The sequence below is a fragment of the Eleutherodactylus coqui genome, chromosome 6 (genome assembly GCF_035609145.1).
Source record: "Eleutherodactylus coqui strain aEleCoq1 chromosome 6, aEleCoq1.hap1, whole genome shotgun sequence".
Taxonomy (NCBI): domain Eukaryota; kingdom Metazoa; phylum Chordata; class Amphibia; order Anura; family Eleutherodactylidae; genus Eleutherodactylus; species Eleutherodactylus coqui.
This window is the reverse complement of record NC_089842.1, coordinates 37,036,621-37,053,195: the sequence shown is the minus strand read 5'-3', so window position 1 is coordinate 37,053,195 and position 16,575 is coordinate 37,036,621. Positions and strand designations below refer to the sequence as shown.

Sequence of the window (16,575 nt, the reverse complement as noted above, 5' to 3'; positions counted from 1 at the left end):
AAAAGGGTTTATATTGTGCAAAGATAGTAAAATCTAATAAAACCTACATAAATTTGGTGTTGTCGAAATCATAATCACCCATAGAATAAAGTTAACACAATATTTATACCCCAAGGTGAACACTGCAAAAATAAATCCCCCCAAAAAGCTAAATTACTTTTTTCTTGCCCCCTAGAAATAAATTGATGAAAGTTATTCAGTACATTTTATGTTTCTGAAATCATCTCCATTAAAAACCAGACCTCACCCCAGAAAATGTAAGGTCTCATACAGGTGTCACAAAGTCTTAGCCATAACTTTGGAACGGGACCAGGGTGATATCATGGTGTCAGCTCCGGCCCATGTGACCCGCTTGTCGGCACATAGTCATTTTGGTGTTAGACACTGACAGGAGCACTTCTGTTTATGTATGGGAGGATTGTTCGGCTGGGGCGTGGGACTGCCCAGCCATCCAATCGCCTTTAGTCTGTGTACATTTATTCTGCCCCTCCATCCCAGAGGATGCCAGTTATTCTCTGGTCTATGTCTGGTCTAACTCCTGTCTGACTTTGCTTAAGACTTGTGTCTGAAGATGTTTCTAGTCCAGTTGGCGGTCCCTGGTCCTGACCTGAATCTTAGTTTAAGATAAGTCGTCTGGTGAATAACTTATTTATCAGGAGTGTTTAGTACATTAGTTGTAATCTGTACTCTTATTATTTTGTGTATCATCTAGGGAAAGTCATGTCACCATCCAGAGAAAGTCAGGGCCACCCTAGGTTCCATGGAGTTCCCCTCATCTGTGCGATCGCCCTGCTTAGAGGTAGGGTCTTTCTGTATCTTAGAGGTCAGGGTCATGTTCTCTTTACACCCCTGTTTTATGTTTTCTTATAATATTTAGTGTTTTCTGAGTTTGTAGAAGTGTATATATGTTCATCCATATAGGATACTTTTAACATGTGCTTCATGGACAAAAAAATAAAAACTCTATAACTACTGGAACACAAAAGGGGAAACGATTTAGTGGTTCTTAAGGCTGCAATTAGTTATGTCACTGATGGGTTAAAATAAACTTAACTGATTTATGGGCAAAATATATTTTTTTAGACAAGTTCAAAATCAAAAATAAAAAAGTTACATTTTTGGAAGGGTTTTCCTAATTTTAATGTGACTGTTTTGCAGTTAAAGGAGTTTTACAGCTAGTGATGCTTCTGCTACATACAAGTCATATGCTACGTTGATAGAGATCAGACTGCATGTACTACAACCTATCACAAGAATGGGTGCCCTGACTCCGTTCTCAACAAAGATTTACAAGCACTCCCATTCCTCCACTGAGAAAGGGGTACAGGCAACCCATCTAGAAGACTGATGGTAGTTCTAGTGAGTAGAACCCCAATTATCAGACTTGTATGGCATATCATTTCAGTATGCCATAAATGTGTCTAGTGGGGAAACCAGTAGGCTGGCTATAGAAGCACCAATAATTTGGTCTAAGTGGTCAGAGTGATAAATAATCAGTGGATCTGGGATGGCAAAATATTTGATTCAGAACTGATGGAAATCTACTAGAAAATGTTCTGGTTTTGCAAAAGTTTTCTTTAAAGGGGTTTTGTCATTAGAAAAAAAAATCAATACTTACCTATTCCTCTCCAGGCAATCTTCTTACCGAATGTTCTCCTCAACGACCTTCTCCAGGCTCCTCCAGTGCCCTGGGTCACTTCACCTCTAGCCGGACAGATTCTCTTCTTCTGTTGACGAAGAGTACATTAGCTGCAGTTCACTTCCTGCAGGACAGTGAACGCTATGAGTGACGTAATGTTCACTGCCTATCAGGGAATGCTGAAACATCATCAGCCTGCTTTAGTGCACATCTGCAATATCTTGTAGCTAGTGTTTCATATAGCATATGAAACACTAGTAGTGAGACATCGCGCATGCATACTCACACTAAAGCAGGCTGCCGAGGATTCGGCATTCCCTGCTAGGCAAGTACATTGCCATGCAAAAGACAGAATGTTGGAAATGTACACTTCATCACAGGAAGAAGAGGATTTGGCTGGCTGGAGATGATGTAACCCAGGGCACTGGAGGAGCCAGGAGAAGATCAGTGAGGTGAAGATCTGGTAAGGAGACTGCCTGGGGAGGAATAGGTAAGTATAGAAATGTTATAAAGTGCACTAGGTTCTACTCACCCTCTCATTTGCTGCTATTTGCACCGTTTCATGTCTGTAAGTTCTGATTTTCAGGTTGTTTCTCTGTTTTTTTCTGTTATTCAGCTTTTTGCAATCTACCTTCAGGGAAAAGGCATGTAGCAAAGCCTAGCATTCTGCCAGTAGTTCCCTGTCCTGACTTCTTTGCCCTTACTTCCAATGCTGCATTATACAGTGTGTGATCCAATCAGCAGGGAGACAGCATCTGAATGCCAACCCCTTTGCTTTCCCAGGGTGATCAGGCATTTAGAGACACTCTGGCCAAATGGTTAGGAAATCCTCTATGTTAGTGTGCAATGCGTGAACATACGCACACACACACGCTGTAACAGTTGGCAAGGCATATACTGTGGAGATCCTTATCACACTGTCTGCAGCCTGTAGCTAAATAAGAGCTGCCTGTGAAGATAGCCCCTACTCCTGTACTGTAGAAATGTTCCTGTGTCCTTATTACTAAGGAAGCTCTGTACCTAACAACAAACAGTGGATCACATAGAAGCTGTTATGTAGAAACCACTTCAAACGTGATTTACAGCGGTGAAACAACAACATTTTTAATGCAAGTATGTAACAGAAATTATGAGACTAACACAAGTTAGTAGATGAGCAGAAGTTGTCTGAAAAGTTAGCGCCCCTTTAACTACTTCTTATACTATTGTGATAACCATCTTTTCATATCAATCAAGAATTTCACTTCGGAAACCCAATGTTCAATCATAGTGACCTACATGTAAAAAGATATCTGTTCGAGAATGCCCTGATCAGAATAACATCTAACTATTGCAAGCATCTCCTCATGCTAGCTCTTCTGATCGGAAATATATATTTGTGTATATAGCAACCTTTCCAAGTGTTGACAATACTAACAACAGACAGGCATCAAGAACGAATATCCTATATCAGTAGATGGTAGCCAATGTCACAGTGTCTTCCCAAGCTTGGGAGTATCATAATAGCAGTCTATACATTTGGCGGTGCTTTACAGGTAATGCATGAAGGTGAACACGGTGCAAATGCAGAAGGCTGTAAGGTTCCGACAGGCAAAAACATATCTTGAGCTACGATTTTTCATTAAAAAGAGGGTTGTTCGAGTAGGAGGTTTAGACATACAGTGCACCTCTATCCCTCCTACTCTGCAGGAGTTCAGGCTAGCCAGTAATTGCTCTCCTTGGCTAATCCCAGCAGATAGCTGGGAGGAGCAGGTCTGGGATGCTGCCATGTGGTGAATGTTCTGCACAGTATATTTTCTTGCACTCCTTTCTTTCTGCACACGGATAAGTGGCTGCTATTACATTCATGCCAATTTTTCCAGATCAGGACTTTCTTTTCTTCTAGCCAACATTAAAGCAGGACCCCTGCTCCGCTATTCTCGCCAGACAAGGACCAGTAAAGTGACAAGTACTGATACAAAAGGCAGAGGAAACTTGGTTCTTGAGCTGACACATGGAGGTAATTATGTTGCTTGCATTCCACTGGCTGTGATGCTTCCCCCATGCAGGGCTGTCTGCCATTCCTGTAAAGAGCCAATGCACTGCACTGTGCCTCCAACTCTGCCCCAACTCAGCAGCCCACAAATTCCTTTGGACTTATGAACAAAGATGCAAACACTTCTTTACTTCTATCTGGGTGAGTTACTTTTTTTTTCTTCCTTTTTTCCTAGCTATTAGCATTGTATTACAGATGTTGCTGCCATTAATTAATTTGATTCCGCGACCGAGGGGTGCAATTACCTGTTGGACCTTACTAAATCTTATTGTAAGGAGTGTTAGGGTTTATATATATATATTTGTTTTTGCAGGATCTAAACGTTTGTTTTAGAAAGGTCAAAGATAGTAAACAGAAAAAGACACTGGAAACAAAATGTATCTTTGTATAGAATTTGAGAAAAAATGGCAATTTTGTTGCAAAGGTTCTCGGAGGAAAGATTGAGGTTGCGATGGTTGTGCCTTGATTAGAAGTATTCTTCAGGTTAATAGAGAAGGCTATTGTTTGCCTGGAACAGGCGCCTGCAACGGCACATATTGGAAACAGATGTGCTGGAGGAGAGGCTGGAGAAGGAAGGAGGGAGGGAGGGATGGAGAGAATAAAAGTGTACACAAGGAAGGACAATGAAAGTGAGCTAACCAAGGCATCAGCATGCACAATGGACATAGAGGACAGTCATAGACGGATATTCCATACAATTCCCTGGGATTAGTGTATGGCTCGTTACATTATGACAGAGGGATTTTAATTTTATTATAGCCTTGGGGTTACTGGTTGGCTATTACCCCATATAAGGCTTTTTCCAAAAGAAGACATGGCTTGCACTACCCGATCAGACAGCAGCCCCAGGAAAGAGTCACTGTGCCGTTCCAATGCTCCAGACCTTCGCTAGAACAAAGCCTTTCGCATCCAAGATGGGTAGACGAGGTTTTGCATTCATTCACAAATAACTTTGTCCAAAAATGACGTCATTCTCGCCTTGCATTGCATTTTATGGAATGCATCTGTATATCCTTTGCTCCATTGCAGCAGCGCTTCTATAGAAGATGAATGCACATGTCACCTTGTCTCTTGTCACCGTCGTCTCGTCAGTTTTTTAATGTCTTGAAGGAATTCTTTGTTGCACCCACCACATCTCTATGCATGTGCCAGTCAGCGGTGTGTGGAGGGGGATGGTTCAGACATCATTCACAATATTTATGAGCTGGGCTCGAGAAAAATCTAAGCTCCCTTTTAATGGATGGGGTTCTAATAAAAATTTAAAGTCTACTGTGTGTTTTTAGAACGGTAATGAAGTTTGAGGTCGGAAAGGGATGAAACAGCAGAAAGTCTGGTGGCTGAAGGAAAAATGTAAGATTTAGCTTTTTTGGGCAAAAAAAAAAAATGGTCATGGGTGTTCGTGGAAACTTTGTATTCACGGCTTATTAAACGGGATGTCAAAGCAATAGCTTAGTGCGGCTATCAGTCTGCGTGACTTGTAATTACAGAGCCGATGACTTGAAATCATCGATAGGGAGCTTTCACACCGGACGGAATTGTCCGCGGGACGCAACGCAGATGCGGATTTTGTTGCGTTTTTAACTGCAAAATGCGTTCTATGGAACGTATTGCAGAATTTCTTGCGTTTTCTTCCGAAGACGTTAATTGCGGAATTACATCGCCCGTATATTAGAAATCCGCAATGACAATTCCACAATATGCTCTTAATTCGGCAGCAGAAAGCTATTCCGTTGCAAAATCAATTTTGTAATCTTTTTAATTAAAGATGTGCGGATTTGAACTGTTGCGGAATTCAAGCCCCGTACGGATAATATTGTGGCGCAGAAATGACTAATTCCATCCTGTGTGAAAGGCCCCTTATAGGGAATTAAAGCATCGCAGGGCTTTTCAGCGGTACCATTTAGGAGCTCCTCATCATGCTCATCCTTTATCATTTTACACTCATTGCCATGCAGCTATAGCAGGATGCGGGGTACCAGGTCAGCTATAGCAGGATGCGGGGTACCAGGTCAGCTATAGCAGGATGCGGGGTACCAGGTCAGCTATAGCAGGATGCGGGGTACCAGGTCAGCTATAGCAGGATGCGGGGTACCAGGTCAGCTATAGCAGGATGCGGGGTACCAGGTCAGCTATAGCAGGACGCGGGGTACCAGGTCAGCTATAGCAGGATGCGGGGTACCAGGTCAGCTATAGCAGGACGCGGGGTACCGGGTCCCAAAAAACACACTTGGCCATAAGACGCACATGATGATACAATGTAATTATCCATATCCTAGTAGGACTGGTTTATTTACGGCCAACAACGCACCCTGTGATAAACAGCGGCTCGCGATTATTAAACAGCACCAATTATGTTTTCCGCCGTATGCAGCCTAGAGTATGACTACTGAATAATAGCTTATTATAAGGTTTGGGTTACTAAATTATGCTCCATGTTCTAATTTTCCCAAATTCCCCAATAGAAGTCTAATTAGAATCCCTATTGTTAGTTACTTGTGGAGAACCAATCTATCAAGCTGGTATTGATGTAATTAGACTTGTTTCACACGGGCTACAAAATTGCACAATTTTGTAGCGATGCAACATCAATACAAAACTCATGTATGCGAAGTTCATGCTTTCCAATGGGCTCTTTCACATGAGCCTGAAAGAACCCATTGGAAACCATGGGCTTCATATACATGTGCGATTTTGTAGCCCGTGTGAAACAGGCCTTATTGAACCAGAAGACGTACCATTTATATGAGCCACTAGTTGCCCAAATAATCATTCGCATGAGCAATTATGGACAACAGTTGGCCCATGTATACTCCACCCCCAACAGGGCACGGAGCGGGAAGTCACTCAATAGTCAACAGTCGTTCCGTTTCAGTCACTCAGTCTTTGAATGATTCCTGTTTACTATGAATGGAGGCGGTCAGAAGCGATCTCCGGCTGCTCCACCTCTATTGCTGACAAACCATCTCTCCTGTGTAATCTTAATAGTTGACCAACAGTCGTACCGTGCAAATGTCTTGGAGAATGTTGATTTATGAAGACTCAATGTAAACCTATCAAGGTAATTGTATCGTCTGTGGAGAGTTAGGTTGGCTGAAGATATTAGATTGAAGTAGGTTGATGGTTGAACAAGCCTGCTGTCGCACACTCAGCCATATGCATTTTAGTCTGTATGAGCTGATCAAGTTGTTCCAACTGGCCATACATGTTCAATGACAGTGGTGAAGGACGAATGATCTTTCTGAGAATGTTCTTCTAAGGGTGCTCTCACACAGATTGGAATGTACTGCAACCTCATTGCGGAATATGCCCTCTTGCGGAATATTTAGCCCCAAAATCGGCCCTGCTAACCTGTGGATTTTGATGCGGAATTGAAAATGAAAAAATTCTATTGGCAATTCCGTATCAAATTCCACATTTAGGCACGTGCACTTTGCTGTGGGATTCCGGGACAGCATATTTCATAAGTTTATCACGCAAGATAGTTCATGAAAACGAAATATCTTTCGACCGACTGCCAGATGAAAAATTAAAGCGCGGTCGACTTCTTTGCAGACAATGACAGTCCATCATCAATCAAAATGATTGTTCATTGTGAAATTCTACCCAACTAATGATTGGTTTAGTTGAAGTCACCCACTTCCATCAACTTTAGCCAATGGGCAACCTTAGGCTTTAGAGCCCATTCACAGGGACGTATTTTCTGTCCATATGTTTACGGATGTAATATAGACAGCAGGGGGGTAACTAAAGGCTCAGGGTCCCGGGTTCAAAAGTTCAGTCAGCGCCCCCACCATCTGTACCGGTACCCATACCTAAACTGTGCTAATTTACATACATGATCTAGCCCCTTGGTGTAAGCTTTCTAAACCTGACTCATTTCCCGGACTACGTGAAAATCTGTTTGTAGCCCCTGAGGCTACATACACATGAGCAATTTTTTTTTTACCACGCATTGCACGAAAATATCGCGACATATTCTATCTTTGGGTGTTCCCTTGGAACACCTCACGTTGCGCAATGTTTTTAATTCAAGATGTTTTTATTAACTTTTTTCATAAGCAGGGTAGATGCATGCCTTTACAATGATAGATATACAATAGGATACTAGATCTTTAGCAAACCTTTATCAAGCATTGCAGTACATATGTCTGCTTCTGGGGATTCAATTTTAGTTAATAACAAATGTTTATAACATATCCCGTTGCATCGTGATGAAGGAAAGGTTTTTTGGAAAAGTTGGGGGGGGGAGGAATATATATATATATATATATATATATATATATATATATATATATATATATATATATATAAAGAGGGGAGGATAAACCACAAGGAAGTGGGTAGGATTGGGAAAAGTTGGAAAGGTAGGGGAAAAGAAAAGTAAATAAAAATATAAAGGGGGTGGATAGGGGTAGGATTGGGGAGGGAGGAAGGGGGGGAGGCATGGGGTCTTGTAACTAGACCTCTATAACAAATGTAAACTGAACAGCAAACTTTGTTGGCTTCTGAGTAATTTAAGGTTAGTTTTTTAGCGTCTCTCTCCCCCAGCAGGGCTCGGATAGCACCCAGAATTTTTGTGTAGTGGCTGCATACGGCGCATGGTTTTTAATGGGGCCCACACAGCATCGCACGGTGTACAAGATGCATGCGAGTGCGATGCGATGCGATGCAAGCTTTACCTATTGAGAACAATGGGAAATACTCTGCGTTCCTCCGCCACTGCTAGATGCATCGCTACTCCCCCAATGTGATGGGAGCTGCTATTAACACAAAAAAACCTTACATCCATGGGGACATCGCATGTTGGCAAGTGTGGAATGGGGCAGAGTTTCATGGCCCGATATCAGACTTACCCATTGAAATTAGCCTAAGGCCGGCTGCACACAGCCAGATTTGCATTGCGGAATCAGGAGCACGCATCTGTGTCTGGATTCCGCAGCAAATACCACCCATAGTAAGCAGTGGAAAAGCGTTTTTTCCTGCACACGAGCAGCATACTGTATTTTAGTGCAGATTCTGCCCGGATGGCTTCCAGTGAAGTCAATGGAAGCCATCCGAACTGCGGCCCGACTGCAATGACAATGAAGAAAGGTCGCGGGCACCCGCATCAGCGCCTAGGAAAGGAATCGGTGCAGGAAAAGCAGGAATTTGAAAAAAAAAACTTACTGTGCATGTCGGACGGTGAGCCGTGTGGACCATTCGTAGTACAGAAAAGAAGAAAAGACAGGTACGCGCGGATGCCAACTGGGCCCAGTTTATATGAGCATGCTCTATATCACTATATACAGAATGTATAGCTTATACCAGTAGTGGATATATACAGGAGGTCTACAGGTTACACCAGCATGCTCCATATCACTCTATACAGTAGATATATTTCCCCCTGTATCTCTGTATATAGTGATATGGAGCATGCTGGTGTAACCTGGATACCTCCTGTATATAATTATATATGTACAGCTGGTTTAACTTATATCATCTGTACATATTTAAGTACACTCCCCGCTCTACTTACCTCTGAAGTGAAGTCTGGACAGCCTATAAATGAAAGTCCAGGACCGGTGGTCGGCATAGCAACACAGATCACATAACTAGAACCGACCCATTTGATCTGCGTTACTGTGCTGACCAAAGGTCCTTTTGTACTTTCATTTACCGACTGTGCTTCCATCGCTCCAGAGGTGAGTAGAGCGGGACCTAGAGCCTCCTCCTGCTAATCACTGGCCGGCAGTGACTGATAGACTGTGACCACTCACAACTGCAGTCTCTCAGTGGGAGGAGCGTGTCGGGGGAGTCTACAGCCTGTAATTGGCTGCCACCTCCCCGGTAACAGACCTCCTCACTGTGAGCGCTGACCTGCGGTGCTGCCTCCATCCCCTTCTCTCTCTGTCCCTCCCTCCTCCCGCAACCACACACTGTAGGCCGCAGCAATCAGGCATCCAACAGTGTGACTGCCCGGTAATGCACACAGTGTGTATTTTGAATATGGCAGGGCCTCTGCCCCCCCCTAGCGCAGGGCCTCTGGGCCCCATCAGCACAGTGGCCCGGTTGCCATTGTGACCCCTGCGACCAATCACGGTACGCCACTGACAGACAGGCATAGAGCACCACTGATTTGCATTGGTGTATTGAGATGAGCAGTTTTTTCGCAGATCAATCGTTCCCATGAAAAAACTCCACAGCATGCCCTATTTTTATCCGTATTTTGGGATGGAAATTGCCCATTAAAGTCTATGAGATTGTGTAAAAAAGTGCCAAATATGCAGTTGCATATGTATTCATGTTGCTACAAGACAGTGGGGAAAAAGTGACATGATTTCAGTCTGTGAAAAACGCTTTGAATACAGATGCAATGCAGATGTAAAAAAAATGTGCACCTGCATCAAAAATGCATAAAACACACACAGTGAAAATGGTATGTTCTTCACAGACTGAAATTGCATACACCCATGTCAATAGGCCCCATAGGGACTTTTCACACAGGACAGAATTAATCTATGAGGACATTTCTGCATCACAATGTTATCCCTATGGGGCTTGAATTCCACACGTATTTACTTTAAAATCACAAGATTGAATTCGGCTATGGAAAAACTTTCTGCTGCGGAATTAAGGATATCTTGTAGAATTGTTGTTGCAGATTTCTAACATACAGGAGATGGAATTCCGCAATTAAAGTCAGCATTAAAAAATGCAAGAAATTCCACAAAACGTTTCGCAGAACGCATTCCACAGTTAGAAACGCAACAAGATTCACACTAATTGCCAAAATCTTCATCCTGCAGACAGTTCGGTCCCGTGTGAAAGCTCCCTTACAGTTAGTGGGTTTTTCCAAACTATCCCCATCAAGTCCATATAGAGTTGATTAGACACATATAAACAAAGAATGGCCAATACCTTCGTAAGATCAGATGGAGACAAATGGCTATGCAGTTTGGGATATTTTATGAGGTTCTGGCCAATAGATTTTTAAATCCTTAGCAAAACCAGAACACACATGATGGGGTATATATACATAGACCGATGTTTTTGATATGTGCAGATGTAAGAGCAACAAATGTATTAAGAGGCCCAAGCGTTGTCACATCTGGCGGCACCTCCATGTTCTAGATTCAGTCCTTTGACAGCTATAAATTTATGCCTGTTCCTGGCACAAATTATAGTAAATTTGATGGGCCAAGATTAGCCATGTCCCCTAATGATAGGTCACACCACTTTTTTTTAAAAAAAAGGCTGGGGTAAACACTTAGAGAGCCCCAATTTTGGCCAAAATTGGGACTTTCTTCTTCAGAAATCTGGTATACAAGAATATGTCATGACCGTAGCCTTCTAGGCATGTTATGCAGGCGTGACTACGAGGAACTAAACTAATTCCAATCCTGCACTTGTTGCAAGATGGAGCATAGATCACACTAGAATACAGCTCTACATGTCCCCAGAGTAAATGCTGCCACCACTGACTGTTTTACTCTAAGGCAGGCCAGATGCCTAAGCTTCCGTAACGTACTGGGGTATGGGCACTGACTGTCCTCCAGCAGTCAAAGTTAAAACTCTTATCAGGGGCTATCTTTATAAAGCAACAAGGGCTGAACTTATTAAAGTTTAAAGCTTTAATAAAAAAAGGTGCAATCCTTTTAAAAATCTACCAAAAAAGATAATATAAAAAGAGCATACAATACAAAGAAAAAAAAGTTACAAAAATACCAGACCTTCTTGGTATTTGTATCGCGCCAACTTATTCCGCAGCGCTTTCAGGTAATTTTTATTTATTACCCCCCACCAAGCTGGGTACTCATTTTACCAACCTCGGAAGGATGGAAGGCTGAGTCAACCTTGAGCCGGCTACCTGAACAATACGGGGATTGAACTTGAAACCTTCAGGTCGGGAGCTAGAGCTTACACTCTGTACCACACGAGACCTTCACTGATTAGTTCAAATCTCGGCATGAGGAGACATAGGGTACAGGGAGCCTGTACATATTATACAATTCTCCTGGAGACTAACGAAATGCCTCGGTTTAGTCCTAACTTTCGACATGTTCCAACCACACCCTCCTCCTCACCATGTGATAGGGGCCGGCTGAGTTTATGCAGGATTACTCATTTTTTCAAACATAATTCTTATTTTCATCATACTTTTCCTAGGAAGTTCCGATGACCGGAGAAACGAGGACCATTATGTTCCAGTACATAAATTTATCAATCTCTCAATACTAAACCAGAGTGTCATAGCTTACTAGGTCAAGCAGATATTGAGTTTTTGGCGTTCCCGGGCCCCCTGATTCTGCCATTTAGACCTTAGGAAGCAGCTGGTTTCCCCAGGCACAATCATATCACTGGCATTAACGGAAAAATCAGTTATGCCAGGTAAATCCAAAATTATGATATTTCATTTGTACTATAAATATCTCCATGTAGGCCTACTGAGAATGGAGACATTGAGATTGCCTCCCAGCTATGCCTAAGCGCATCTTAGTTAAGCAATTCTTTTCAACTTCGCTGGAGGCATTTACATAGCCATTGAGGCCATTGCCACCAAACTGACCTACTGCTTACACATAAATGATAAAGCTGGTTTTAGGCAAAGGTTACATTGTCTCAGGTCAACCAATTCACATCGGTTTTGCACATCTCTCTATGATGGGAATCTAAAGGCCCATTTACACGCAAAGATAATCTTTCAAACGGTTGAAAGTTTTAGTGATCTTTTTGCATTAAGTGGTAATGGACATTAATGTCCATTAAAGCCCCATTTACACACAACAATTAACGCTCAAAGTTCGTTCAAATTCTCAGCGAGCCTAAAATCCATCGTTTAGCCAGAGAGAGATAGCAGGGACATTGTATTCAGCTGACAGCCTGCAGCAGCCCCTAGTGCAGGCAGTGCAGCTGAGTTCAAAGTCCAAACCACACTCTGGGATTTGCAAACAGCTTCTGGAGGCTCATTTACACGCAAGCAAAGGTAATAAACTGTTAATGAACATTAGTGTCCATTAGCAGTTTATGCAAAACAATCGCTAAAACTGTCAATCTATCAAACGTTTGAAAGATTGTCTTTGCGTGTTAATGGGCCTCAATACTTTATCATTTTCATTAGCATGTAAAAGGGCCACTGGGAGCTGTTTGCAGAGCCCAGCATGTGATTAAACACACACTGGGCTCTGCGGACAGCTGCATTGTTCTCATTAGAGCTGCCAGCAGCTCTCCGACTCCTGCAGACAACACAGCAAGCGGTCTGTTGAGAGATACTTTATCTCTCTGCGGCTTAACGATGGATTTTAAGTTCACCTTAAAATCATCGTTCATTCAAAAAGCGCTCGATGGTAGCCTTTACACGTAACGATTATTGCTCATTTGCGTTCGTTTAAATAAATGTTGAGCGATATAACCATTGCATGTAAATGGGCCTTGAGAGAGACAGAACTTGAACATTTTCATGGCACATTTAATATTGATATTGTATGAACTCATAACACTAATATCCCATCAACCCATAAAAATTAACTTATATTTAGATAGTTTAAAGTAATGTGATATCAAATCTTTGTACGGCTCTATCCTACATGACGTGGGCTTGAATGCTGTACAGTACTTCCTGAAACAAAGGGGTGGTGAGTTCTCTAGACACAACCTATTTATTTCTGACCTCCTGACATTTGCACTTACCCATAATTCCTTCTTGTTCGATGGCAAAATCTTCCACCAGCTCAGGGGCACTGCGATGGGGAGTCCAGCTGCCCCATCCTATGCAAATCTGTTCCTGGGCTGGTGGGAGGAGCAATTGGTCTTTACAGAGGGTAACGGTAATTGGACGAAGGACATACTGGTCTGGGACCGTTACATAGATAAATCACCCACTCTTGGGTGGAGTTACCATAGTCACTCGCATTTCTTGATATACGTATCACAAAAACAATACAGGGCCAACTGTCAGCAACTCTGTATAGAAAGGACCCAGAAGGCCTTAATGAGGTCCTGTCCTTTAATTGTTTTCTATAAAAAATCCTATATTAAACAATGTGGACATAATGGGAACCCCCCCACCCACATAAACGTATGGTATGGTCCTTTACCTGTGAATTGTTCATTTCATCATTCCTTGTCTGATTAATATCAGTGTAATATATCGGTGTATACACTGATTGTTATAAAACATGTACTTTACCATTTTTGAGTGACTATGGTAACTCCACCCAAGAGTGGGTGATGCTTTGGGCTGAGACTAGAGGGATTGGTTTAAACGGTACACACCTCTTAGGGGTGTATCTTGAACTGCCTCATAAAAGAGACACAGAAGCTGGTCTGCTTCATTGTTCTCCAGTCTACCTTCTGGGCTGAAGACTCTGTTGCGGCCTTGGTTCCTTGTTGTTGTCAGGGCTAAATAGGCTATGCCTGGTGGTATTATTCCCAGCATTTATATCTACACTAGTCTCCTGACTATTTAGTCTCATCTCCAATAGACTAGGAACTCTAGAGGTTAGCGCAGCATCTTATTACAAGCCGATTGGGGTTCTTCTTTAATGCTGCATTATTAACCTCTGGTCGTTCTTACTGGACAGCTGTTCTCTAGCGACTCTAGGGCGATTTTTACGCGCTACTTGCTGTTACATTAGACCCTACGACTGTCCGATAATACAAGCAATTAGGACGTCAATTAGGAGATATTTGGTCCACTCTGTGAAGAAAATCACAGTTAGGTTCTCCTTATTAGCATTGCTGTTTAGCAGTTCCATCCATTGCAAGACAGGAGTGGGTACCACTATCCTGATCATTATTGATAGATAGTTTATCCACACCACTCCTTGATAGGGTCAAGGTTATTAAGGGTTCCCGATGAGTCGTTTATACGACTGAAACGCGTCGAACCGGTTTTTACCATTGTTATAATCATGGTGGAACCATCCTAACCATTAATACCCCCATCAAGGGTAGTTTGATACCTAAGGGGAGATTTATGAAAAACTGTCTTCGTTGCCCACAGCAACCAATCATAGTACAGCTTTCATTTTATATTCTGCTCTTGAAAAAGAAAAATGAAAGCTGTGCTATGATTGGCCCCTATGGATAACACAGTCTTTTTTTTCTTTTTGACAGTTTCATAAATCTGCACCATAGTGGGTTTTTTATTTTTTTTAAAGAAAAAAACACTCCCTTTTTGTTACATTCTCAAGTGTTTTTTTTTGTAAAATTACACTGCGCCCAGAATTTCCTGAAAGTCAATCTTTCACATAATTCACTACAAACAAAGGGTTTTTTGGTGTGTTTTTGAGTCCATGCCATTTTTTTCAAACACAGCATATTCTAGGTGTGGCGCCTTTTTGCAGGCGTTTTTCCCTATAGAGCATTATATATTGAAAAAAAAATGCATGCTAAAATTTGTCTGAATAAAAAATAACTCCCCGCAAGAAAAGCCTGTAAAAAATGCATGAAATTCATGACTTTTTTAAGATGCCAAAAAAATCCACAAAAAGGAATCCTCAGGATAGCAGACTTCAGCCGATAGACAGGCACCTGGAATCAATTTTCGCTTCTCCTGCTCAATGCTGTTGTTTTTTTTCCTGGGCCTGTAGAGAAGGCTTCACAATCTTCTGAGGGTCTTTAAGTCACTGATGAAGAATAAGGGTTAATAGCGTATTTTTGCCATTTCGTGGTGGAAACACAGTAAATCCTTAAGATGGTTGTAGATCGATTCAAGAGAAAGGTATACTTGTTATAGTTTGCAGAAAGTTACGTTTTTCCTTTTGACCTTCTTGAAAGGCTCAGATGTTATTTTCAGCTGTGAAGTCTATGTTCTTTTTGGGCTGTGGTTTTGGCCCACATTCTTTTTTTCCTAAGGTTTCTTTGTGAAGCCAAACAAACTGCAGACTTTTGTCCTACGGACACAAACTTGAGAGATTATCTCAGCATCTGTGAAAGCAACTTCGTACCGAACGCTCAGTCTTGACCCCGAAGAAACAAAATTTAATTTTTTTTTAGATTAAGTCTTGATATAAAAAGTAAAACTGCACGCAAGAGTCTGCTGGGCTAAGAAAAAAACTCAAGGTAACTCTAAGAGTTACAAACATTCGACTCAGGGCTTATTCAGACGACCGTATATCGGTCGGGTATTCACGCCGGCCAATATACGGCGTCCCTCTCTGCAGGGGAAGGAGGCTGGAAGAGCCGGGAGCAGGGCACTGAGCTCCCGCCCCTCTCTGCCTCCTCTTCACCCCCTCTCCACCCCTCTGCACTATTTGCAATGAGAGAAAGCAGGACAGGGGTGGGGCTAAGTTCCAGGAATTATTTCCGCCCCCATCCCGCCTCCCCTCATTGCAAATAGTGCAGAGGGGCAGAGAGGAGGTGGAGAGTTGGCGGAGAGGGGGCAGGAGCTCAGTGCACTGCTCCCGGCTTTTCCAGCCTCCTCCCCCTGCAGAGAGGGATGCCGTATATGAATACGCGGCCGATATACAGTTGTCTGAATAAGCCCTCAAGTACAACTCATACTTACAAACGGGAGGCTCAGTATTAGGGCTCATTTACACGAGCGTATTTACAAAGCTCCTGCGTATTGTATTTGCGCACAAAAAAAATCTGCAGGGGAGGGCAAAATGTATGGGAGTAAGCAACCATATGCATGTGCCTGTGTGGAAAAAAACCCTATGTACATGGTCCAGCCCGCAGCCAAATCATACCGTGCACTTTGACGAGAGGTGCCTGCCTCTTCAGGTCTGGTTCGCAGTACTGTATGTACATTGCACGAAGTTGGCTCTTGTTAGGCACGCAGATGAGGGGTGCCTGCCTCTTCTTCCGGGGCTGGTACTGTACATTACAGGAAATTGCCTCTTGTCACTGTCGTACCCTTGTAAGTACCGTACCGTGTACTGCCCTGCAACGAATCCACGGAAACATAAATCTGATGCAA

At 42.6% G+C, this 16,575-nt stretch overlaps 1 protein-coding gene across 1 annotated transcript in view; it reads left to right on the top strand.

Annotated features, from left to right (window-relative positions):
* Positions 1 to 3,537: 3,537 nt before the first annotated feature.
* CLMP (CXADR like membrane protein) overlaps positions 3,538 to 16,575 on the top strand; it is a 125,752-nt gene continuing 112,714 nt past the window's right edge. The window contains exon 1 of the mRNA XM_066606601.1: positions 3,538 to 3,815. Within this exon, the coding sequence (XP_066462698.1) occupies positions 3,788 to 3,815 (28 nt within the window). The 5' untranslated portion in view covers positions 3,538 to 3,787. The remainder of the gene's footprint in view (positions 3,816 to 16,575) is intronic.